Source organism: Bos mutus, chromosome 19 (genome assembly GCF_027580195.1).
Source record: "Bos mutus isolate GX-2022 chromosome 19, NWIPB_WYAK_1.1, whole genome shotgun sequence".
NCBI lineage: Eukaryota > Metazoa > Chordata > Mammalia > Artiodactyla > Bovidae > Bos > Bos mutus.
Genome location: NC_091635.1, coordinates 44,900,767 through 44,927,764, shown reverse-complemented (window position 1 = coordinate 44,927,764; position 26,998 = coordinate 44,900,767). Strand labels below are relative to the sequence as shown.

Genomic DNA, 26,998 nt, shown 5'->3' with positions numbered 1-26,998 from the left:
TTCACTTTTAAACACACAGCGGGTTTCCCAGGGAGCTCAGTGGTAAAGAATTCACTTGCCAATACAAGAGCCACAGGAGATGCAAGTTTGATCCCTGGGTAGGGACGATTCCCTGAAGGAGGAAATGGCAATCCACTCCAGAGAATTAGATGGACAGAGGAGCCTAACAGGCTACAGTCCACAGGGTTGCAAAGAGTTGGACACAATAGAGCTGACACGCATGCACACACACGTGAACTTTACAGATAAGGACACTGAGACCTGTAGAGGGGGGTCATGCATCCATGGTCATCTGGAGTCAGGATTCGATACTAGCTCTGATCGACCCCAATCCAGACCGTGGTCCTTCAGGAACACAGGAGAAGGGATGCTGCCAATCCCTGTTGCCAACCAAAAGCTGCCCTCTCTTACCACTTGTCTCCAGCACAGAGGTGCATTCTGCCGGAAAGCCAGTGCGGACTCAGGAGTGGCTCTATGAGATCTGTGATCTGGGGAGTTTTCCCAGTAGCCACATTCGGTAGAAGGAGGACTTCCACTGAGGTCTTCGTATGGGTTATTGACATCTTAGTTGCCATCCCCCGTGGGGCTTCAGGTTTGAGGTCAAGGTCTTCATGCCCAGCATGGTTGCCTGCCCCCATTGTCTTCCCTCACGTTCCCATTTGTTTCAAGCAGGCCTGCCTTGAGCCTTGGTACCACCCGGGGCAGCAGTGAGCAGGGGATGTTGTCCTGCAGGGCTGCAGAGCTCAGGCATCTGGCCCTTCTCCACCCGACCTGTGCTGAAACTCCAAAAAGGGGAGGTGTCCCCTGGGTACAGTTCCATGGGAGGATGCATCTAGAGCTCCTTCATACACCAGGGCTCCTCAGTCTCCATGCTCCCTCGTTTCATACACCCTCAAGCCCTGAAAAGTAGATAATTATTCCCATTGTGCTGATGAGGAAACTGAGGCTCAAAGATATTTTAAAACTTGCCCAGGATCACATAGGAAGTCATAGCAACAGCTGCCGTTTGTTGAGCACCCACTGTGTGCCAGGTACCAGGCATGAGCCCATTTAGAATACTTCATCAAATCTAAGACAGCGACAGCTGTAGGGGCCAATATTATGTTATGTGCCTGTAAGAAAGAAAAACACTACCACGGATGGGATGGTAAGGTCTTACAGAGGGGTTAGGATGTGGGGAAATATGTGTCTTACAATTAATGAAATATAGACATTCTTACAACAATGAGATAGGCATTGTTACTCTCAACTTACAGTTGGGGGAAACTGAGCCATTAAGTGACAGAGCTTGAACCCCAAACCAGGTCTGCCCGAGTCCAGAGCCCAGTCTTTTAACCACACAGTCCTGCCCCCCGAGTATTGATTAAGTCCTTGCTCTGCTCCAGTGCCATCTCTCTGCTAGACCATCTCTTCAGTCTCCATGGAGACTCGCAGGAAGGTACCAGTGCCCCCTTCTAGAGGTGAAGAAACAGCTGAGAATTAGAATCTGGAGCCCCATTCCAAAGTCCACTCTCTTTTCTCAATATCATGTTGTATATCCTCTGACACTTCGTGCCTCTGCAACCCCTATCAACTTAAAAAATATTCACAATCTAAAAGTTGAGAGTTGTGTTTTATTCAGTGGGAATTTTTGAGGACTCCAAGCCCAGGAGAAAGCATCTCAAGGGACCCTGAGAGAACTGTTCTGAGGAGGCGAGGGCAGGAGCCAGGTGACACAGAAGTTCTGCAACAAAGGGCAGGTAGTCTGACCATCAAAAGATTGGTGTTAATTAAAGGAAGCCAGATATCTCAAGCTGTGGAATTGAGTGCTTTTCTGTGTATGGGAAGATGCAGGAGTCTGGGCTTAAATGCAGTCGTTCCTCTCATATGCATCTCAGCCATCTGGGGCCAGTATCCTATGTTTTCACACCCTGAGCCCCCTTGGGCTCACCCTAAGGAGTGACTGCAACCTGGTGGCTCTTAGGTCACAGGTATTCTTCCCCTTCCTGAGTGTCCTTAGGGCTCACCAGATGAGAGGGCTGGAATCGCTGATGATGGTGACATCCTTGTTTACTGATATGGCAGGAAGTACTTCATATCTTATCCCCAAGCTATCTTTTCCACGAGCCCATGTGGTGTCCTGTGTGGACACTGACATTGACATTCCCTCAATGGAAAGGTGAGGGTGAATGTCCTTCTCAGGAGCCAGCCCGTAACGGATACAAATGACTCTGAACTCCCGAGGCTGGTGGTGTATCGATCTTTCCACTGTAGTCCTTCCTAATGGTCTAAGCACTTAAGATGATGTCTATGAAAGGGCAGTGTGTCCCCAGTTCCCCCTCAAAGCATTTCCTGGACGTACCCCGTAGACTGTAACTATCACTGGGATCACCAGCCCAGCCATACAAAATTGAAATCATTTAGTGGAAAAGAAAGGTTTTTTTAAGCTTGTAAAGTACTCTGACTGTGTAAAAAATGTGGCCCAGCGTGCTGGCGATGGTGGCATTTCTAGAGAGGACAGCCAGGAAGTCACAGTTTGAAGGACTGATAGGTAGTGATAGATGAGATTTTATGAGTATAATGAGCCCCCCATGAATATTAATTATTTGGGGAATGATGGAACACAGTGTGGTGTTATAAACAGCCTAGATGCAAAGCAGGTAGCCCTCTTTGAAAAAGTGCTTAAGATTCAATTAAATGTGAGTCCAGTTGGTTCTTCCCAGGTGGCACAGTCGTAAAGAATCCGCCTGCAATGCAGGAGACGTGGGTTTGATCCCTGGGTGGGGAAGATCCCCTGGAGAAGGAAATGGCAACCCACTCCAGTATTCTTGCCTGGGAAATCCCATGGACAAAGGAACCTGGTGGACTACAGTCCATGGGGTCACAAAAGAGTTGGATACAACTTAACAATTAAACAACAATGACAAGTTGGTGCAGAGCTGAGCTGGAAAGATCAGACCTGAGAACTCAGCCCCAACCTGAGAGTTAAGTGGCTCAAGAGCATAAACTTTAGATCATTTTCCAGGATCCACATTTATTTTTGTTTTGGTCCATGCTGCATGACTTAGTCCCCCAACCAGGAATCGAACCCAGAGCCCAAGGCAGTGAAAGCAAAGGAGTCCTAACCACTGGTCACCGGAGAAGTCCTCCATCCACACATTTTATGCCTGTAAATGTCCACCATCCCCACACTGGGAAGTTCCAGGAAGAGGATAATAAAAGAATTTTATGGCCCCTGTTGTAGGCATACAGAAACTCCCTGCCTACCTGCTGCAGAGCCTTCACCATACAGGGTCACAGCCCAGGGAGGAAATTCCCCCAGGCTCCCGAACGCGGGCATCTAGGGTGGCAGCAGTGCCATCCCATAGGGTGAAGGCGGCGGCCGCTCATTCTGATCCCCTTGCTGGACTTTCAGAGGCCTCGGGTGGAGTGTGGAGCACAGAGGTATCACAGGGCCCCCACCCCCACCTCTCTGGAGCCGCACACTCGGTCAATGCAGGGGCTCAGCAAGCATCCTGTCTGTCCATATTCAGGGCTAAGACATGTAGCGTGCTGCTGGGTCAGCTGGACGTCCTCCTAGCTGGTTCAGAATCTGCTTGAGGGCCGATGGAGGGCTGAGGCGGGGATGGGGAGGAGGGGACGGGCAAGTGGCCCCAGTGAGGACTGGAGGAGGCAGAGGGCAGAGCTGGGAGGGGCACCCTGTGTTCAGCCCACCCCACCCCCAGCACCCACTCACGCACACTCCCAGCCTGGGTGGAAGCCACACCGAGATAATAGACCCACAGCCTTGGCCTTGACCGTACAGAACAATTTACTATTCCATTTTGCTTCCAGATTTTCTTGGTCTGTGATTGTGATTTTTTTATTCCTCCTCAGACACCACCCCCACCCCAACTCTGTGCCCATCCAGATGTCGGGAAAGTGGATTCTGGATGGAGCTAAAAGCCAAAACTGTAGCAAATGCACTGAGATACCTTCACTTGGAGAAAAGCTGTTAGGTGAACGTTTCACCCTGGACCCAACTTCTCTTTCAAATACACCCACTGAAAAGAGCCGGGTTGTAAAAGGCCCCCATTCCAATAGAGACTGTACATGGAGGCCAGTTCTGTGGCCCTACAAACACATTCGAGACCCCAGCCCCAACCCCCTGCCCTGTCCATTGGAACAGGAATGTTTTCATTATTTATAAAGCTGCTGTAATTCAAGGGGAGACAATGGGATGATGGTGCTTGACGGCCAGCCAAGGAGGGAACCTAGGCAGGGCTGTAGTAGAGGGAGACAGGCTGCTCCAGGTCCCAGAGCGCCCTCTGGTGGTGACATGCACACCTTGATCCATGTGAATCTCCCGCTGTTGCGCAGTGCACGCCCTGCACAGCTGTGCACAGCAGTTCTGAGATGGTCTAATCTAACAGAGCGAGTGATCAGTCCTCGTCTGGCCTCTCCAGCTGATGATACTCAGAGGTAGACATTGGACGGAGGGATCTTCTTTGAAAGATGAAAATACTCCCAGGGTTTAAAAAAGAAAACAGAGGAAGTAGATGAAGAGGAGGGAAAGAAAGTTCAGGGCAGAATCTGGAGCTCAAAGGGTCACTTTCCAGCTTATGGAGCTGAGAGTGTGAGTCAGAGAAAGGAGCTGGGTGAGTCAGGACCCCCTAGAACCATGTCACGAGAACCCCAGCAGCACTGAAGTCCAGGGGAGAAGCTGCCAGGAGCCCAGGACAGGAAAAGACAAGGATACTTATGCCAACAACCTGCCCAGGGTTGGAGGGAGTAAAGAAAACCCGAGGCTCTGAGTAGGGTGGTGCATGGTCCAGGGCAGGCCCAGAGTGAGTGTCCAAGCCAGGCTGTGTGCCTCCAAGCTCCCTCCTCTGGATAAGACCCCCTCCCTGCCTGCATCCCTACGACGCTTCCCCTCTCCCTGTTTCAACCAACAAATCACACACCGAGACAATTTGCTGAGAACGCGCTGCCGGCACTGACAGCACCCGCCTAAGAAATTGTGTCCGGATGAAGATGTGATGATAATGGTGTGTCGGCATGCACAGACACACTTAAGCACGCTCTTCTGCCGAGGCAGCTCTCACCCCTGGGGAGTGGAGGCAGGGCGTGAATCGTAACAAGGATGGAGAATGTTTCAGTCACCCGGGGCTGTTCCAGGGCGCTGAGCAAGGCACACCGGCCGACATTCGCCCACATGCACTCTTGTTGCCCTGCCAGAGGCTCCCCCTCCAGGCCAGGACTTTCTTTACCTCTGGGCCTTGGCCTGGGCAGGTCCCTGGACCCAGAACACCTTTCCCACACCAGATCTAATGAACAACAGTCTTTCTAGACTCAGCTCGCAGGTGACCACTGCCTCCATAAAGAGTTTTCTGACTTCCGCCCCCACTCCAGGTTGGTCTGGCTGTGCCCTTCTCAGTGTCCCCACGATTCCTATGCACTGTGGCTCCATTTCAGCACGTGCTTCGTTAGGTGCATGCCTGTTCTTTCTAGAGTGTAAGCCCCCAGGTCATAGGAACCAGGTCTTATTCATCTTTGTAGCCTCAGTTCCTCCTAGCTATGTTCCTGGGACAGATTTATTGCACACTTGCAAAGTGAATGAGTAAGTGGGTAGAAGGATGAATAGATGGACAACGGATGGATGGATGGAGACTAGATGAATGGATGGGTGGAGGGCATGGGTGGATGAATGGGTGTTGGTAAATGGATGAATGGATGGATGGAGGGAGGGATGGGTGGATGGGGAGTTGGTGGATTGATAAATGGATAGGACGGATGGAAGGATGGAGGCATGAATGAAGGGTGGGTGGGTGGATGGATAGATGGATGAATGAATAGATGGATGGAGGGAGGGATGAATGGAGGGTGGGTGGATGGATGAAAATAATAATGAAAACATGATATTTTTATGCAAATAAAACTGCACAAGACTGTCCACCCCATGACACCAAAGCTGGAAGATCCTTGGAGAGCTTCAGAGGCATACCTAGAGCCAGCAAAGCCCAAGGTGAAACTCATGCTAGAATGAGGAAAGCTATAGTCTTTTTTTAAAAATCCTTTCTTTTTTGAGTAAACAATTCACATTTTTTTTGCTCTTCTCACATTCTCTCCCACTCACAGACATTTTTGCAATGGATGTGACCTCGTTATTTTATTATTAGTCATAAACCATGGGTAATTCGCTTTTTAAATGGACTTTGTTGCTTGCTGAAGTGCTGCATCAGCCACTACTGTGACTTAGTTTCCCGCCAGCACAACAAGGAGCTCTGTGTGTGACCCCTCTGCAGGTCCGGGGTGTTGCTCTATTCCACTGGGTGGATCCTCCTGTGGTCCAAAGGGTCTGAATGCCAGTCAAGGATTTTCCTGCACAAGAGGGCAGGCTGTGGTTCCCATTCCCGCAGGGAAGTCACATTCTGTATTTTATAAGGCACATACTAAGTCTTATTCAATCTATGGGAATGTTTAACAGCATGTAGTTTGATGGTTTCTACAGATGAAACTTCCCCAAAATACAACATTTCCTCTCGGTTCTGATTTCACATCTGTGATCGATTGGTGATGTCTGCCAGACACCAGAGTCGAGGGAGGGGTGCAGTCACGTGGTTTGCCTTATACATCACACCTTATACCATACTACACCTGGGGGTTATCTATTCCCAGATGCTGCAGGTGAAAAAGCTGTGTCCCCTAGAGAGGACAGTGGGGTCAGGCACCGCCAAGGTCAGCTGTCTCCTGAGCACCTTTCAGGAGCCTTGCAGACAGACAGACCTGAATTTGACTCCTGCCTCTCACTTCTTAGCTGTGTGGTGTTGGGCAAGTTCCTGAAGTTTGCTCATCTGTAAAATGGGGAGGATAATGTTTAAGTGGCAGAGCTGTCGTGAAGGATAAACTGTCCAAGGAACCTATGCAGTATTTCCCATGTCTGCAAAGGGGGACCCGAGAGTGGGCTCTTGTCCAACACTAGGAAATGAATTGTCCGAGGAGACACATGTGCTATCAAATCAAGAGACTTTACTAGGAAGGGGAATGCAGGTGGAGCGTAGCAGGGTAAGGGAACCCAGGAGGACTGCTCTGCCACGTGGCTCACAGTCTCCAGTTTTATGGGGATGGGATTAGTTTCCAGGTTGTCTCTGGCCAATCACTCCGACTCAGGGTCCTTCCTGGTGGTGCACGCATCACTCAGCCAAGATGGATTCCAGCAAGGAGGATTCTGGGAGATTGGTAGGATGTACAGCATCTCCTTTTGACCTTTCCTGAATTCTTCCCGTTGGTGGTGGCTTGTTAGTCCCGAGTTCCTTACCAGGACCTCCTGTTGTAAAATAAGGCATGCAAATGGTTACTATGGTACCTGGGCAGGGTGGGCGGTCTCAGCCAGTGTTTCCCCTAACACTGGAATCTGGAGAACCCATGCTCCCATCCCCAGATCTCTGCCACAGTCTCCACCATCCATCTACACACACACACACCCCGCCCCCAGTAACTGGCTCTGCTTCCTGTGGACCCCGCCCACTGCAGTATTAGGCAAGGCAGGATAGGTAGTGACGAACGTGCAAATGGTTGGGTTCTACCTCCAGCTCTGTCTCTTACTACTCATGACCGTAGGTCTCTTTTCTACTCCAGTCTCCCCAGATATATTGCTACAATGGAGGTCGTAAAAGTACCAACCCCACAAGGTTGTTGTCAGGATTTGAAGAGTCAGTCCAAGTACGTTAGTAAGGGTTCAATAAATATCAGCAATGTCTATATCATCAATTAGTCGACTGTGGGTCTTCAGGGCTAGTAGTTCTTACTCACAAAGGGTCATTGTGAGGATTGAGACACTGTTCTTCTAAGCACCTACATGGGCTCTCCAGCCGGGACCCCAGCTCAGTCTCTCTGCGGTGACTTTGACTTCTTCCTGGTGCCATCTCTCCTACTTTGACCTTGGGGGCTGAGCTGTGACTAGAGCCGCAGGGACAGGAGGCAGGGATGCCTCACTGCTTCTGCGCTGCCTACAAGGACCTGTTTCCCCTGAGACATCAGAGCTGCCTGTTACTGACTGATGGGTGGATTTGATTTTCGTATTTGATTTGATTTTAGTATTGTTTAAAAGGAGCACAATATAATCATTTGTGAACACACTTAAATCACTCAGCAGGATGAAATAAAAACATCAAACCAAAAATCACAGCTCAGAAAGCAGGCAGGCTCTGATTTCCCCCTCCATCTGGCTGGGCCAGGGGAAGTTACTGTTGTAGTGGAAGGTGGGAGGGCATGGGTAGGACCAAGGGGGACCTCATGAGTCTCAGACCACCAAAGACTTAAGGCCCCAACCATCACAGATGGGATGGGGCTTCCCAGGTGACACCAGTGGTAAAGAATCCGCCTGCCAGTGCAGGAGATGCCCAGAGATGCAGGTTCCATCCCTGGGTCAGGAAGATCCCTTGGAGTAGGAAATGGCAACCCACTCCAGTATTCTTGCTGAAAAATTTCATGGACAGAGGAGACTCTCGGGCTACAGTTCAAGGGGCCGCTTAGAGTTGGACACGACTGAGCACACACGCATCGCCCCATAACAGATGGAACAGGGAGGCCCAGAGAGGTTGAGTGACAGGCTCAGGGTCACACAGGAAAACCTGCCCTCAGCCCAGGACTCAGATGTGATTCGATGCTGAGCCCACCTCAATGTAGGGCTCTCAGGGACCAACATGAAGGATCCTCTGCTCCTGCTGGATTGGCTCTCCAGCCGCCCACACTCATCCTCTGTACTGTGGCTGGGAGAAAGCAGGATGGTGCAATTCATTCATTCATTCACTCATTCATTCATCCAGTTAAGTACCAAGCACCCACTATGTGCCAGGCCCTGTATTAGAGGCCTGAGAGCCAGTGAATCAGGAAGAGCTAAGACTGTGGCTGGAGAGGCGAGATGCCTATTAGGACAGGCACGTGGGACCAGCCGCCTACTGACACCTTAAATGAAGGACTTTCATAAGCACTTCCCAAACCTAAGACTCAACAAACTCAGGAAGTACTGCAAGCGAAGCTCTTCCCACCTATTGTCTCATTTTGCCCTCAGGGAAGCCCTGCTCCTCACAGAACATTAGCTCTGTTTTGCAGAGAAGGCCCAGAGTAGCTAGGTGACTTTTCCGAGGGCACAGAGCCGGTCCCTGAGGGTGCCATGCTCTTCCCGCTGGGCCCCAGCTGTGTGGGCTTGGGGACGAGGAAGGGAACAGGTCTCAGGGATCTGGGAACATGCCTTCAGGTGGTGGCAGGAGGGGTCTGTGGCAAACAGGAGCCCTGGAGAGCAGGTTCCCCGTTGTACTCACCCGTCTAGCCCCAGCGCCCACATTGTAGGAGTTAATGAAGAGCTTGCTCAGCTGAGCTGGACCACTGGGCTCTGGTGGGCCACAAAAGCCCCTCTGAGCCTTTGTTAGCAGCCCAAGCTGTACCCTGATGCCTCTTCCCTGCACCCCAAGGACAGCCCCCTCTGGCCAAGCACTTCTTCATCCACAGGAGTGAGCTGAACACTCCTGCCGACTGTGTTCTCTGCAAAAGAACTCACAAAGGGGATTTTTCCCTTCACTCTCAAGGCGGTTATTCCCAGAGTGACAGCTTCCCACCGGCTCTGAGCCAGGATCCCTCTGGCCTCTTCTTAATCAGTTTCCCCAACACCCAAAGGGAAGAAAACACCTTCTGAGCCAAATACTCAGACCCGATTGATCATCTGAGAGCAGCCCACCCTCTGCCCACCCTTTCTCCCAGTTTGTATCAAATGAGACACAGAGGCTCAAAACCTGGAAGATTCTGGAGGCGTTTCAGCAGCTCTCTGGTCCATATGCCTTCCTTTATGCAGCAGGAAAGTGAGGTTCATAGGTTACCACTCCTGCCTGAGGAACCATGTAAGTCACTGGAACCTCACGGGGTGTTCAAACTCTGCACTGTAAGCCTTGGCATTCCTGCGAGATGCTTGGGGGTCACCGCAAGGGCCAGGAGACTGAGTATGAGACTCTGGGCTCCCCATCCCCTACCTGCACCCACAGCAGCTCTTCTTTGCTTGTTTATTATATTGGTGTTCATGTCATATTTGATTTGAAGGGAGGGAAAGTTTTATGGCTTTTGAAAGTCAGGAGTTTTGCAGTCTGAAAGACCTGGAATCAATGTAATCTGTGACCCAGGGAAATGGGGCATAACCCGACTGAGCCTCAGTTTCTTCATCTGTTTAATGGGGATAACAATATCAACCTTGCTGCTTGATGAGAAGATAAAATGAGAAAACTCAAAGGGCCAGCACAGAGCCTAACACATGGACGGCACCCGATAACGGGGCTTCACTTCTTCCTAGAAGCCCCAGCAACGCTCCTCTCACAACGCTACCTGTTAATTTCACTTCTTACACAATCACGAAGAAACGGTCAAAACCACAGCGTGCTAGCTAGCTTCCCAGTTAATCAAAGGTTGATAGAGATCCCAGAGAGACTTCAGAAGTAACAGAAAATACATGTGCATCACGAGTCGTCAGGGTGTGTTTCTGCATTTCTGGTCAAAGCACGGCAGGGGTCTCTGTTGCCAGGTCACTGTACAAGGTGAGACAGAGCCCTGGTAAGGAGATAAGATGCCAACAACATCTTCAGTTTATTCAGATCTGTTATTCACCAGACACTCTTGGAGATGTTTTCCTCTTATTACAGAACAAGGCAGAAAAAAATCTTAACATTTGGCTTTAGAATTCCACCCAGGGAGGAAAGTGCGTTTCCTTGAGACTCCATAGGAGAGGATGTTGCCACGCACCAAGATGTCACAGGATGATGCAGCTACTTAAGAATATGTGGGTTCTGCTTCTGGAAAGGATGGCAAAGCAGATGAGGAGAGAGGAGAGCAGGAGGGAGAGAAGGAAGGGAAGGAGGAACATGGAGAGGGGTTAGGCTTAGGCAAGGAGAAGGGGCTTTGCTCTGATGTAGACCCTCCTCCAACTCTGACATCTTCCATATAATCTAACACCCTGGGAGAACGGGCTTTCATGAAAATGAATGAGGGGCTGAGTTTTGCATCCCATCCATATGACCCAGAACAGAGACCGGAAGACATCAGCCAAGGGTGACAGCTGGCTTACACACACCTTGTGTTCAAAACCCACAGTGTCCCTCTGAAGTAGTTAATATCTCAGGGTGTTTCTCATGCAGAAAGGGCAAGTCCCCCACTAAGCAAATGGCAGAGTCAGGATTCCAATCCAGCTGGGTCTGAGCACAGAGCGCGTGCTCCTACGATGGGTCCTCCCAGCAGACAGGGAACCAGGATCCCAGCCAGGTGGGTTACCGAGGAAGAAGTAGAAGCCAGGCAGTCCAGAACAAAGACCCCGAGCCAGCCCTGGGAAGGAGCCGGCAAGAGAATTCCAGAGTCTAAAAGGACTGGGTCCAGGTGATCATGGTGTCCAGTGCCTAAATCAAAAGGCCAAGCGGCTGACACAACAAAAGAGTCGGGTGGGTGCCAGCTAAGCTCAGTGGGCATCGCTCCTTGTCTCCCTCTTCCTGTCTCTCTCCTCTGGTCTTTCCTACTCCTGGTCTTTCCAGGAGTAGGAGGAACATATTAATATACAGTCTCATCACTGTCCCAGCGTCCTCCCTAAAGGGGCATCGTAGCCAAGGCCTTAGAGTGTGGGTTGCAGACACAAGGAAAAGGCCAAGGGAGCTTAGCAACTGGTGGCTCAGTTCAGTTCAATCGCTCAGTTCAGTCCGACCTCTTTGCAACCCCATGAATCACAGCGCACCAGGCCTCCCTGTCCATCACCAACTCCCGCAGTTCACTCAAACTCATGTCCATCGAGTCGGTGATGCCATCCAGCCATCTCATCCTCTGTCGTCCCCTTCTCCTCCTGCCCCCAATCCTTCCCAGCATCAGGGTCTTTTCCAATGAGTGAACTGGTGGCTCAGAAAACAAAGAATCTGCCTACCATGCAGGAGACCCAGGTTCAATCCCTGGGGTGGGAAGATCCCCTGGAGAAGGAAATGGCAATCCACTCCAGTATTCTCGCCTGGAGAATCCCCTGGACAGAGGAGCCTCGGGGCTGCAGCCCATGGGTTTGCAAAAAGTCGGACTCGACTGAGCCACTGGCTGACTCCCTCCAGGCATCTCTGACTATGGGCAGCCAGGCTGACTGCAGCGCCACCTGCTGGCACACCTCGGAATCTGCGGGCTGGGAGAGGCTGGGGAAGCCAGCAGCTGAGGAACAGCATAGGCTATCCCAGCACAGGGAGGGTGCAAACACCAGTTTCTCTATAAAATGAAAAAGTCTGTGGAGAAAGGCCTCAAGACAGTGGAGCAATGACAGGCAAGCACCAGGGTATTCTATCACAAAAGTTCTGGGATCTTGGCTTAGCTCATAAATGTAAGCAATTGTGCAAAGCCACTGGTTCCATGGCATAATGGGGGTCGGTGGTGGGGGGAAGCTAAGGATGGATGAGTTGTCAAGTAAAGGCAGGAACACTTTAAGACTCAATCCTGAGCATCTCTCCTCTATCCCTGAGCTGGCTCATCCACCCAACAGCTTCAAGCTCCACCAGAACCCTCCCCCCATTTACATCTCCACCCCAGATCTCCGTCCCCAGCTTCAGACCCCTAGAATAGCTGTCTGAGTACCATCTTGACTTGGATGTCTGCATTGACAGGAGTCTGTATCATAATAAACCCAACACAAAATCACTTGAGCCAAAAAAGGATGGAGATTTTCTGGTCTGTAAAACCAGATTGTAAGGACAGCAGAGGTGGAGCTGGTCTATTTGTTGAAGGAACGAAAGGGCAGAAAAGCATGAAGACATTTGTTAGGGGGAAGAAGACAGGAACCAAGTCTCAGGGGACCGACTAGCTGCTGGGCGTTTATCTCATTTAGACCGAAGAGGAGGCTAAAATCTGGGCCTGGAGAATGGGGGTTTCATCACTTATTCAAAGTCACAGAGCTAGCCCATGGAACAGTGGGATTTGAGGTTCTGTCTGACTTGTTCCACTGTCTCTGATTTTCAGATTAAAATTATAGATGTAGAAACAGACTCACAGACTTAGAGAATGATCTTATGGTTACCACAGGGGAAGGGATACTTAGGAAGTTTGAGATGGACATGTACACACTGCTAGATTTAAAATGATTAACCAACAAGGTCTTACAGTATAGCACAGGGAACTCTGTTCAATATTATGCAGCAACCAGCATAGGAGAGGAGTTTGAGGGAGACTGTGTATGTACGGCTGAGTCCTTTTGCTGTGCACTTGAAATTGTCACAATGCTGTTGATCTGTTATATGCCAATACAAAATAAAAAGTTTAAAAATAAAAAAAAAATTAAAATTATAGACGTAGGGTCTATGGCTAGGCATAAGGGCTTAAGAAATTTTTGAACCCCCAATGGTACCTGCAATGCTCGAGTCTCTCTCTTCCCATCCCAGCCAGGTAGTTGTATGGTTTCTGCTTGCACACCCTTCATGATGGGGAGCTCACCCTCAAGAGAGTGATTTTATTATTGAATCATAAGAGTAGGTTGCAAAGTTTAGACAGAGTGTATCCTTCTTCAGCGTTAAAGAAGGGAAGGCAGGGGCTGTGCCTACCGCTGTGTCTGCAACATCAATCAATGTGATCGCCCTCCCCACTTCCCTCAGTACACCTGTTCTTCTGTCTGTCTTTCCCTGGGGATTCCAGGAAACAAATCTAATTCTTCTTCCCGGAGACAGCCCTTCAGATATTTGAAGACAGTGCTTCAGGGTCCCCCTGAGGCATTGCTTACCCAGGATAAATAGTCCAACCCACTTTCAGACACCCGTTGGAAAGCAAGAGTTGATTCTGTTCACACTGCGATTTTCCAGCTGCTGCTGTGGGAGGCTTCAGAAAAGCTGATGGGACGAACGATAAACCAGCCCCTGCAGGGAAGCCACAGTATCTGGATCACGCGTGCATGCGTGCTCAGTCATGTCCAACTCTCTGCAACCCCGTGGACTGTAGCCCGCCAGGCTCCTCTCTCCGTGGAATTCTCCAGGAAAGACTACTGGAGTGGGTTGCCATTTCCTACTCCAGGGGATCTTCCCCACCCAAGGATCAAACCCGAGTCTCTTGCATCTTCTGCATTGGCAAGAGGATTCTTGACTACTGGTGCCACCTGGGAAGCCCCAGGTCTGGATCATGACCTTTGCATTAAAAAAGGGCGGGGGTGACTAACCCTGAACAAACGGTGGCCCATCCACAGAGCTTCACCTGCTACATTCTAGGTTCATCCACTGTGGGAAACCGTTTTAGAGGAAAAATAAATGAGTCTCTCCCAAAATGATTTTACATCATTTTAGACCTCCAGTCTTGTCAAAAGTCATTATGAATGCTTCCCAAATCCAGTTTGTGTGCTTACGGATCCAATAGTGAGCAACTTGGGGACCCAGTCCATCCTAATCATACACTCTCAAACCTACTCGTCAACCCTCCCAATTTACAGATGGGGAAGCTGAGGTCCAGAGGAGAGCAGTGACTTATCCAAAGTTGTTCAGGAAATCTGCAAAATCCTGGTCTGCTCATGCATTCCAAAGAAAGATGAGAGAGTAATGCAAACCTTCAGGGGAAAGGAAGAAGAAATGAGCTGTAGGAAAAAACAAAAGAGAAAAGCTCTGAAAGGTCCTCTCTGGAGTGTTTTTCTCTCTCTCTTGTGTCAATTTCCTATAGAGACACAGAGACAATGTAATAGTATACATACAAGCAAGGTTGAAGTCAGAGAGTCCTGGGTCCACATGCTGACTCTGCCAGTGACTTTGTGCATGACCTTGGACAGGCTACTTAACCTTTCTTTTTTTCTTTTATTTATTTACTTGACCATGCCGTGCGTCATGCGGGATCTTAGTTCCCTGGCCAGGAACTGAACCACACCTACTGCAGTGGAAACATGGAATGTTAACCACTGGAGTGCCGGGGAAGTCCCTATTAACCTGTCTTATACTCCGTTTCCTCCCAAATAAAATTATAACAGGAACATCTCCCTCAAAGGAATCCTGTAAGCCTTAAAATAAAATATAAAGAGATCTTTGGTTCTCAGTTACGGTGGAGCAACTTTTACAAGGCTAACTAACCCTCCTGGAACTAACAGTTATAAACTCTGGGCAAAAGATTTCAAAAGTACTACTTTATGGGAGGGAGACTAAAAACAGGGAGGAACTGGAATGTTTATACAGACCTTGAAGGAAGGGAACCACCCTGGATGAAACACACATTTATCAATATTTATCGGATCGCTCCTTTCAGAACACATCAACTTCTAAGGAAATATTATAGATATAGCTCAAGCAGAAAGCAGTCATAATGGAGTTATAAAGTCTCAAGCCAGAGTTCAGGGTTGCCAGAAAAGCTAAAAATGGGGGAGAAAAACCCTAGAAAGGAGGGAGGGACCCACAGAGCCCTTATCCCACTTCTCTGCTGCGGAGAAATGCAAGACAACAAATTGTGGACGTGGGAAGATGCGGCTGGGATAAAAGACTTTGAGAAGATCAGCATTTATAGGGAAGGTTATAAAAGATAAGATAGGAAAACTGGTTTTGGAGCCAGATGTTGAAGGCCTGGGAGGTCCTTGCAGTTTAGGCTGTCACGCAGTAGTTGATCAATTAATTGTTTATTAATTGCATAAGTGAATGAAGGATGTGTTCCACTGAATGTGCCACTGGATGTGTTGCAGCTGAAGCTCCAGGGCTGACTGCTGCCCCCTGCTTCCTGTCTTGCAGCTCACATACCTGCCCCCGCCGTGGGGCGAGTGCCGGTCCTCCGAGATGGGGCTCGACTTCTTCCCTGTTTACAGCATCACCGCCTGTAGAATCGACTGTGAGACCCGCTACATTGTGGAGAACTGCAACTGTCGCATGGTCCACATGCCAGGTCAGTGCCGGGGGAGGGCGGCCACAGGGCACCCGGGACCGCCTGCGACCTTCTTTGCATTTCTTACCCGATGGGACACTCTTCACCCGCTCCACAAGGATGCCAAGGGATGCTGTTCTGGGAAGACGGTTATTTGACGTGCAGACATTTCGGGGGCCGGTGGGAACATCCAGTCTGGCAACCAAGGCAACATTCCTGGTCTCCAGAGTGGACAGAAGCTTGGAGAGCATTCCTCCCAGTGTTCAATACGTTTGCTAGCTGCTTGCTCTTCTTCCCTCCTAGAGCTTAGTGACCACATATCCAGATGCTTACAATTCTCCCATCCTGGTGTGGTACACATTCAGACACCCAGATGTTTATTGCTTTCCTCCAGGTATTTCGCTTCTTGCATACAAATGTCTGGCACTCTTTCAAGTGGGGCAAGAGTCCATCAGCCAGCAAATGAACCCGTGTGTCCTGACATTTCTGTTGTCAGACTAACAATGCGCATAGCCATCACTAGAGGCAGTCAGCTTGTCACAGCTAGCAGGGGTTGGTGCTGACTGGGGCAGGAAGAGCTTGATTGAGGCTACAATCAGTGGCCTTGGCTTCCAACTCAGCTCCCGCCACATGACTGCTGTGTGACCTGGCACAAGTTACTAAATGTCTCTGTTCTTACCTCCACCATCTTTAAAACACAAACGTTTGCTGTGAAGAGGATAAAATTAAGCTAAGATATAAAAATGCTTTGTTGGGAATTCCCTGGAGGCCCAGTGGTTAGGATTCTGAGCTTCCAGTGCAAGGCGGCCTGGCTTTGATCCCTGGTCAGGGAACTAAGATCCCACAGTGCAGCCAAAAAAAAAAAAAAAAATGCTTTGTCAATTGCAAATGTCAGTGGTGACTGTGTTAACACATGGGGAAAGGGAATTGAGAGTACTGCTGACTGAAGACCTACTATGTGCAGGGAACTTTACTATTGTATTTCATGCCTATTGTTTCATGATTATATCATACTTTAAGTTTATCTAACTAAATCCTGACCTTGGACTTTTAGCTCATTACCAATTGTTTTCTGTCATAACCAATGCTGAAATGAACATCCTTAGAGCTAAATTCTGAACGATTGCATTAGGAATCAGTGATTTCTCTAGTAATCTAAATTTAGGATTATCAATCTTTAAAATTGCCTCTGAGAAGCAGGCAAAGACAGAATGGAATAGAAGACAAAACAAAAAGAGAAACATATCAGTTACATTCTTATTATTAGAAAAGAGGAACCATTTCAGTTCTTCAGCTCTTGGGAAAAAAAAGTGTTTAGGGAAAAAATAAGAGGAGGATATTGTGGTGAACTTTGACATTTGTTGTTGTTCAGTTGCTAAGTTGTGTCTGACTTTTTGCGACCCCGTGGACTGCAGCACACCAGGCCTCTCTTGTCCCTCACCATCTCCCAGAGTTCACCCTAGTTCATGCCCATTGAGTCGGTGATGCCATCCAACCCTCTCATCCTCTGCCGTCCCCTTCTCCTTTTGCCTTCAACCTCTCCCAGCATCAGGGTCTTTTCCAATGAGTTGGCTTTGACTTTAGCACGTGTGAAAAGAAAAAACAAAGTTTCTGGATTTCTACAAAGACCAGAGAGAATCGAGCACTGGTAAATGCTATCTGGGCATCCCTGTGGCTCAGTGGTAAAGATTCTGCCTGCCAATGCCGGAGATGCGGGTTCATTCCCTGGATTGGGAAGGTCACCTGGAAAAGGAAATGGCAACCAACTCCAGTAGTCTTGCCTGGAGAATTCCATGGACAGAGAAGCCTGGCAGACTACAGTCCATAGGATCACAAAGAGTCAGACACAACCGAGAGACTAAACAACAAAAACGCTACTGGCCTGATGCTCAGATTGCATCACCAGCCAGTGAGGTTTCCCCATGGAACCTGAGACTAAGCAGGCAGGAGAGATTTTAATCGCTCCCCACATGACACTGTTACTGGCATCTCAGTTATAATGTGGAATGAAGGGCACAGCAAAGAGGAGACTGACCAAGCAGCCTTCCTCACCTACGGCAGCATGCTGTGATGGAAAGAGCCCTGGGCTCGGGAGCACACAGACCTGGGCTCCAAGCCCACCTCCATCACTGCAGGCCTGGGAGAGCAGGATACTTAAACCTCAATTCTCTCATCAATAAAACAGACACTGTAGTTCCTATTTCCAAAGGTACCTAAGTGGGTTAAAGGGGACAATGCATGCCCAGCGCTTAGTAGATACTTGCCACTGCCTCCCTATGTCAACACTTTCCTTTCACCTGTATGAACCAGGCTGTCCGACCTGGGGGAAATTAGCTAGATGGCTCCTGTTATCACAGAGAGGATCAGAGCACAGTCTTCTGGTCCCCCACTATCCCCTGGCAGTCCTGATTGACAGCTGCCTTCTGACTGTCCACTGGTGAACTGCGACCCTTCCCAAGTACCCCGATGCAATCCCTTCCCCTGGCCCAAGGAGGGGAGGGGTTGCTGCCTGAGTACCTCTCCCTGTCTTTCTTCTTTGCAGGGGATGCCCCTTTCTGTACCCCTGAGCAGCACAAGGAGTGTGCAGAGCCTGCCCTAGGTCAGTACCAGGGGCCCAGTGGAATGATGGGGGTGGGGGCTGCGATTGAGACCTTGGAGCCCTTCCAGGTGTGGGAAAGGGAAATAGGGAAGGGTGAGGGGGAAAGAGGCTGGACAGGGTGGCATCCCGGCAGGGACAGGAGAGGGAGGTGGAGAGGAGGAAGGAGAGAAGGGTGGGCGAGGGAACTGATGCTAGTGATGAGGGTGGAAACCCAAGTAAGGAGAGAAAGGAGGCAGAGAGGTGGGGACAGAGAAGGAGTGAGTTTTGGGGCCGCAGAGAGCACTGAGGAATGCAGAGGAGCAGGCAGAGATGGAGATAGGATGGACAGTGGGCACCGAGTGGGCGCTAAAGGAGCTTGGCGATACCTCCTGGCACACACCCTGGAGGTTATTCCCAAGCTGTCCTCTCTGCATTGTTCCCTTGAGCCAGGAGAGGTGGGGTCAGGCAGAGGGGTGAGGCCCAGTGTGCATTGCTCAGGGACACAGGGGAGGCAGGAGCACCCCCACCACGGCCTCTGCTCCTGGGGGTTTGTTGGCCCACCCCACTTCCCACCCTGGGAAACTTCCAGTGACAGGGATCACAACAAGCTGCAACCCCAGAGCGTGACCCACTCCACACGCCCGCCTCTCCGGGATCTGGGAAATGATTTACAAGCAAGACAAGCAGTGGGTATTTAAATCATCCGGACTCAAGTTTGTTCAGCAGTTGTACTTGCTGGATCTAAGTCGAATAGTTCTGGACTCGCATGTCCAGATGCCTCCAGGAGGGCTGGTTGGAAAGAGGGACTTCCGGTGAACACAAAGACTCACTCTGTGTCCTCAACCAGCTGGCAGAGGCGGTGGGTGCTGGCTATGGAGCCCCCCAAGGGAAAACCACGGAGCCTAGGGATTCAGATGCAGTGGCCTCCCACACTTGCCTGTGATGAACAGCCCCCTTTGCAGATGAGATCTGAAGCTGAGAGCAGAGAAGACAGCCCTGGGATGGTCAAAGGTCCAGGACTCCCTTGGAGCCCATGCTTCCAAAGTGGTACCCATACTTACAAAAGTTAACCTAACAGTAAAGGAAGCAGGAGGAACACAGAACCAAGAGTAACAGAGAAAGGACTTCCCCGGGGGTCCAGTGGTGAAGAATCCGCCTGCCAACGCGGAGGACTCGGGTTCAATCCCTGGTCCACACGCCAAGGAGCAACTAAGCCCCCGTGTGCCATAACTAACGAAGCCCATTTGCCCTAGAGCCCGTGATCCACAACAAAAGAAGCCACCCCACTGAGAACCAGAGAGAAGCCCCTGCTCGCCACAACTAGAGAAAAGCCCACGTGTAGCAACGAAGACCCAGCAGAGCCAAAAATAATAAGTAAATAAATATTAAATTTAAAAACTCAGCTGAAATGGATGCAGAAATTATTCAGATAATAAAGTTAGTTGACAAGTACATTAAAAGAGTTATTTTTTTAAAAAAAAGAGTAACATAGAAACAGTGGGCACTTCTGTGACCGCTCACACCCCCATCAACCTCCAGCAAACACCCAGCCCCGCTTCTCTCCACAGCCCCTCACCCTTCATTCACACAGAGGGCACCTCCTCCTCTTCTCTGCTGCAGGAACCTGGGACCCGGCTACTCTGGGCCCAGAGGTCCCAGTCCCCTGCACTCCACTCAGCCCTGCCTCCCTCTCCCCTGCAGGTCTGCTGGCAGAAAAGGACAGTAATTACTGTCTCTGCAGGACCCCCTGCAACCTGACCCGCTACAACAAAGAGCTCTCCATGGTGAAGATCCCCAGCAAGACATCAGCCAAGTACCTCGAGAAGAAATTTAACAAATCAGAAAAATATATCTCGTAAGCTAAGTGGACATGGTGGAGAGGGGTGGGGGGAGGAGGGACCAGGAAAAAATGGGGAGGAGGGGGGACAGTCAAGGAAGAGGACAAAGGTAAGCAGTTAGTTCCATCTGGCAGACGTTAATTGAGCACCTGCTCTTGGCCAAGTTCTGTGCTCAGACTCAGAGTATGAAGACAAAGCATGTTAAGAGGCAGCGCCATCTTTCAGGAGCTTACAGACCCGCAGAGAGACAAATACAACATTGAAAGCTGTCCAGGCTGGTGCATATAATAAGAGAGGTTGTTGGCCGTACCCTGCAGAGGGGTGCTGTCAAGGAAAGTTTCAGAGGTGTTTTAACAGGATGCAGAAAAGTCTTCCAGGCAGAGTTTGCATATTCTGTTCCCTCTGCCTAGAATGCTTTTCCTCTCACTCTTCACCCAACTGGTTCCTCGGTTCGCAGGTCTCCATTTAAATGTCATGTCTTTGGACCAATAATTTAGGCCCCCTCCTGTCATTCTTCTCTCGAAACACTCAAGTGTATTCCTTTATAATACTCGCCACTGTGTGTAATTCAATATTCACGTGGCTGTTTCCTTCAATTACCTGCCTGCCTCTTGAGGGCACGAACCTTTCTTTTTTGTTCTCTGCTGTGGAGTGTCTGGCACAGAGTTGATGCTCAAAAAAATAATCTTTGAACAAAATAAATGAAAGGAAGACACAGGAGAAGAGGGTGTCACAAGAGTACAGCAAAAGGAAGCCGGGGGAGGTGGATGTGGGTCTTATAGGCTGAGCTGGGCAGGGGTGGGAGTCAGGGAGTAGATTTGATTCTAAGAGGGTAGGGAACCACAGAAGAGCTTCAGGTAGGCAAGTGATAGGGTCTCATCTGCATTTTAGACTACGTGTTCTATGGTAGAACCTTCTAGAAATGTTCTATCTCCATGATGTCCTATGTGGTGGCCACAGGCCATCTGTGACCATTGAGCATTTTAAAGGCAGCCTGGCTGACAGAAGCACTGGATGCTAATTCTGTGTTATGTGGGTTAGTCTAGAGGTTTTAGAAGACCTGGTTAGGAGGATGGATGAGCAGACAGATGGGCAGAAGGGAGCCTGGTGGAAGGCAGTTGTCATAAACCAGGCAAGAGATGGTGGATAGCTCCTGGGTGAGCCCCGGGTGGAGAGGGCTCCTCTCGCTCCCACCCCCCCCCCATCAGGTCTACAAACCTGACTGCCACCCCACCTTAGTTCACATGAGCTCCTCTGGCCCCCAAGGCACATGATGGATGCAGGGTGTTAATTTCAACCCTCCTCCAGCCTCTCCCTCCCACACAGTCACCAGTTCTCATCCTGGGACGGTGTGTGCCCCTTGAGGGCAAGAGACACTAAGAGCATTAGTGAGCAGCATCAAAGAATCAGGGTAACTATCGATAGAGGAGGGGCCAGGCCCTGCAGCTGCAAACATTCTGCTGACGGTAATGGCTTCTCTCACCAAGATGTTTCTCATGAATACAAGTGCCCCAAAGAGCAGAAGGGAATCAAGGTGCTTCTGCCAGAAAACCCCACAGCCAGATCCCTGGCTCCTGCAGCTAACTTGGTGATGCTGGGGTAGGGCCCCCACCAGAAGAAGCTTGTCATCAATCTCAGTAAGAACTGAGGGCCTCCCCAGGGTGGGCAGGGGAGGTAAGTTGGGGGCAGGCAAGCAAGCCTTGTTAAGTGAGTTCTGAGCTCACTTGCACATAAGGACCCAGGCAGACCATCTGGAGCATAGAGACCTGGAGGCCTGGGGCAGGACTCCTGGAAAAGGGGGCAGAGAGAGGGTGGGTTAGTGATAAGGGGCCAAGGGGAGAGAGCTAGCATACCCCTCCAGGCCCATGAAGAGCAATGGGCTGGGAATCACGACTTCCCGGTTCAAACTCCAGCTCTGTGGCTAACCGGCTCTAACTTTGAGCCCGTTGTCTCACTTCCCTGGGCCTCTGTTTCCCTTTCTGTCCATGGGAAAATCGTATGATATGATCCCTGTGGATCCTGATGATTCTCACCACGTGTGACACTGAACGTTTCCCCTGCAGAGAAAACATCCTCGTTTTGGATATATTTTTTGAAGCTCTCAATTATGAGACCATCGAACAGAAGAAGGCATATGAAGTCGCTGCCTTACTTGGTAAGTCAGAGTGTCCATTGCACAAATGCCCAATCTCATGGGGATGGACAGGGTCTCAAAGAGTTGGACACGACTGAAGCAACTTAGCACGCATGCGTGCATGCATGATAACATGGGGCTTCCCAGCTGGCTCAGACGGTAAAGAAAGGGGGTTTGCCCATGATGCAGGAGACGCAAGTTCAATCCCTGGGTCAGGAAGATCCCCTGGAGAAGGAAATGGCAACCCACTCCACTATGCTGGCCTGGAAAATCCCATGGACAGAGGAGCCTGGCGGGCTACAGTCCATGGGGTCACAAAGAGTCAGACAACACTGAGCAACTGAGCACACAAGGGGATGGGAGGAAGCGGGGATGGGCAGGTGGGTGGCCTGAGGGTGACTCTATAAGAGTCCAGCCTTTCATCCACTAATTGCTCCCTCTTCCCTTGCACTGCTCCTGCCCCAGAGTGGGAAGCACTCCATGCGGTGGTGTTAGGCCCAGTTCATTCCTTGATCTAATCTCAGTTTCCCCATTGACACAATGAGGCAGGTGAGCCAGCCATTCTCTCGGCACCCTTCTGGCGCTGCCTTCTTAGATGCCACAGTCTTCTGCCCCCTGATTGGAGTCAGAGCCCTGGGGCCATGGCGAATAGGTACAGCGGGGCTGAGCTATGGATGGATCCAGGCAGCAGGTACCACGAAGGTCCCACCCATGGAGGCCCCACCTGGAAAGCAATGTTGCCACGTTGAGAATGCCAGGTACCCCTGGACTGAGAGCTCTTTGTCAAACACTAAAGAAGGGCCATGTACCCCCAGAAATCTACAAACCTGACCGCCGTACCTTAGTTCACATCAGCTCCTCTGGCCCCTAGGGCACATGGTGAATGCAGGGTATTAATTTCAACGGTGCCCCAGCCCAGCTAAATCTAATAAGACCCCAGGGGGTTAAAAGACCTGCCCTGAACCCATCCCCCCAACTCCCACTCACTCTCAAAAAAGGATCCGATGTCTGTGGCTTCGAGGAAAAATAACTCTTGTTGTCTCTGTGAACTGAACCAGGTGAGAGAGGCATCCTGAGTGGGGGGCAGGGGAGACAGACACCTTCTACTTGGCAGTTCAAGGGGAGCACAAGTCAGGGGCTGCTGCACACCAGCCCGGAGAATGTGGGCAGGTGGCTTCACTTCACTGAACCTCAGGTCCCTCATCTGTAGAATGAGTCTAATAAAACCCTCTGTGAGCTTGCCATGATGGTGAAATGTGATCAAGCCCTAGCCCACAGAAGGCCCATAAACAGTGGTTTCTGGCATCCAGACAGACACTCTCCCAGGAAGCGGCAGACACCTCAGGGTCTCCACTGGGCTAAGGTGGTCATCACTAAAGGGCGTTGGAGATAGTTGTGGCCAGAGAGGGACTATGCTGAGACTCCCAGGATGGGCCGGTGCTAAAGCCCCGCCCCTGTCACCGAGGACACGCCTCCTTCCCTCTGCTCCCTCCCCCACACAAGCGTGTGCGCTAGTGCGCACGCGCGCTCTTTCACACGCCCACCGCGGAAAATCTCACTGCCATCTGTACCTCTCGCGAGAAGAGCGAGTGCCAATTGCAAGCCCTGAGTCAGGAAGTTCACGCTGGCCCCTGTCTTCCCGCCCTGTGGCCGCTTTCCCCTCACTCAGAGAGCACGCCTCACCCCAGCGTACACACATGCACCAGAGTGAGCCACACACACTAGTGCACACCTGCACAGACCCACGTGCAAACCACGCAACTCCAGAGACACGTAGGTGCTCACATGCCTACACACCTATACCTGCCATACACAAGCACGCTCACACCTCCTCTACACATTCAGACGCACTGTGCCCACCCCCACAAAGCCACCCCAGACACACTCGAGTGCCACCTATATAAAGCCATTGGTGGCCAGATGTAAGGCCTGCTTCTGTCCCGAACATGCACACACAATGCACCTGGCACACCCTCCACACTCCGCCACACGGCTCACACATACACCCACCCCCCACAGGCACGTGCATGTATGCACGCCCCAGTGAGCCTCCATTAAGGACATTAGAGGGGGTGGGGGAGCGGAAGGAAGGGGGGCTCTGGTGAGCCCAACACCAAGTCCCCCCCACCCCGGGAAGAGCCCCCTTCCCACCATCTCAGCCTGCTCACCTGGGGATGTGCTTGTTGGCCTCCCAGCCATCATCAGGGGAGGAGTGGACAAGTGTGCTCGTCAGAAAGTTCTCAGACCAAGAGGTCAGCCTGGAATCTCCAGGAGGATGGTACACCCACCCCCATCAGGGCCCCCACTCCCAGCGCTCTTCCTAGACCAGCAGCTCACAGTCCCAGAGGTCACAGCTGGAAAGGACTTCACTGTTCATCTCCTCCAACCCTCCCCCAACCACCTCCACCACCAAATGTTCCTGGTAGGCAAAGCTGTTGAGAAGGTCAGGGCTTATCAAAGACACACAGCCAGCTGGTGGCCACCCTCCATATTCACAGCCTCAGAGCCCTGTGCTCCAACACACTTCCTCTGGAGCAGAGCGTTTGGGGGCTTTCAGGGGATCAGAACCCCCTTAAGAATCTGATAATAGCTTCCGACATACGGACTCTCCAACTACAAATGCCCAGGTACCCACACATAACGATTTGCATTCAATTCAAGGAGTCTCCAACCATCGGACGCCCCCAAAGGAGAGTGCTTCTCAACCTCTGGTGGGCTGGAGAACCACCTGGGAAGATAAAAATCCTGACCTCCAGTCCCAGAGACTCTGATTGCATAGGCCCCAGGGCTTCCCTGGTGGCTCAGATGGTAAAGAATCCACCTGCAATATGGGAGACTTGGGTTCAAGCCCTGGGTTGGGAAGATCCCCTGGAGGAGGGCATGGCAACCCACTCCAATATTTTGCCTGGAGAACCCCCATGGACAGAGGAGCCTGGCGGGCTCCAGTCCATGGGTCTCAAAGAGTCAAGACACGACTGAGCGACTAAGCACAACAACAGGTGGGTGCAGGCATCTATACTGATTACAAGTCTCTCAGGAGTTTGATACAAGGGGATCAGAAGACCCCTGGTCAACGGGGTCATACACTCAGGGCAAGAACCTGTACTCTAGAAAGAGACCAAAGGACTCCCCTTGTGGTCCAGTGGTTAAGAATCCACCTGCCAATGCAAGGGTTCAATCCCTGGTCCTGGAAGATCGCACATGCTGTGGAGCAGCTAAGCCTGTGCACCGCAGCTACTGAGCCTGTGCTCTAGAGCCTGCGAGCTGCAAGGCTCACGCGCCTAGAGCCCACGCCCCACGAGAGAAGCCACCGCAGTGAGCAGCCCGCACACCACAGGGAAGAGTAGCCCCCGCTCACCGCAACCAGGGAAAGCCTGTGCCTAGCAATGAAGGCCCAGCGCAGCCAAAAATCATAAAAATAAATAAAAAATAAATAGAAAGAAACCAAACATTTACCTTTAGGGAGGGGAGATAGCTTCCAAGGACTTTATCCCAAGGGTCAGAGGGGCCTCAAGGTAGCTTCAAAGGCCCTGTCGTAATTGGGGGTGTCTCTTACATGCCTGCTCCCAAGACCCCCACTCAGACACACTGACACACGTCTCAGGCTTGACTGTGCCCTCACCCAGGCAGGGACCACACGCGTCTCATCTGTTCCCAGCCCAGAGCCAAAGCTAGGCCCCAACGTTGTGGTTCTGAATGGAACTGAACCAGGCCATCAGCACGGGAGGTCCATTCCAGGCCCCACAAGTAAACATCCAGGTTAGTTCCCACCCCCATGGGTGCTGAAACCCAGCAGCTCTCAGAGCAGCGCAGTGAGGGAGCAGCTTGTCAAGGGCCTGCCCTCCAGCCACCAGGCCCGGGCCCCACCTCTGGGAAGGGGGCCCCTCTCAGAAAGCTGCTTTCTGAGTTCTCCGTCCATCCACCCTTCCAGAAGCGCTGTCAGGAAAGCCAAGTCTTTCTCTTCTCTCTCTCTCTCCAGGTGATATTGGTGGTCAGATGGGATTGTTCATTGGTGCTAGTATCCTTACAATACTAGAGCTCTTTGATTATATTTATGAGGTAAGATGCGGGATTGCTTGTGGGGGACCACCAGGCGCCCTCATCCCGCCCCGATGCCCAGAACCAGAGCACGGAGCGGGGAGAGCTCGGCCTCCCTCCACCCAGGGCCGCCTCCCCTTCCTGTGCATGGACACGATCTGTCCCCGCACCCCAGGCACCGGGGCGGGGTGGGTGAGAGACGGAAGCTGCAGGCCTGTCCTTGGAGCCGTCTACACCCGCACGCAGGGAGCCGGAGGGATGAGAAGCGGGGATGAGACAGTGCAGGGGCCGGCGCGGAGCCCCTGGGCCTCGTGTGGGGCTTCACGCCTGGGTGTGTCTGCACCCACACACTCACACTACACACACACACACACACCACACGCTTATAGCATACGCATACACAACACACACACACACACACACATGCTTATAGCATACACATACACACCACACACACACATCCCACACGCTTATAGTATACGCATACACAAAATACACACACACCACATGCTTATAGCATACACATACACAACATACACACACCACACGCTTATAGTATATGCATACGCAACATACATGCACACACACACC

At 51.0% G+C, this 26,998-nt stretch overlaps 1 protein-coding gene across 2 annotated transcripts in view; it reads left to right on the top strand.

Annotated features, from left to right (window-relative positions):
• ASIC2 (acid sensing ion channel subunit 2) overlaps nt 1-26,998 on the top strand; it is a 1,207,926-nt gene that overhangs the window by 1,174,977 nt on the left and 5,951 nt on the right. For both annotated transcript variants that reach the window (XM_070390448.1, XM_070390447.1), the window contains exons 4-8: nt 15,690-15,840; nt 18,362-18,418; nt 20,099-20,252; nt 22,299-22,390; nt 26,349-26,428. In XM_070390448.1, the coding sequence (XP_070246549.1) occupies nt 15,690-15,840; nt 18,362-18,418; nt 20,099-20,252; nt 22,299-22,390; nt 26,349-26,428 (534 nt within the window). The remainder of the gene's footprint in view (nt 1-15,689; nt 15,841-18,361; nt 18,419-20,098; nt 20,253-22,298; nt 22,391-26,348; nt 26,429-26,998) is intronic.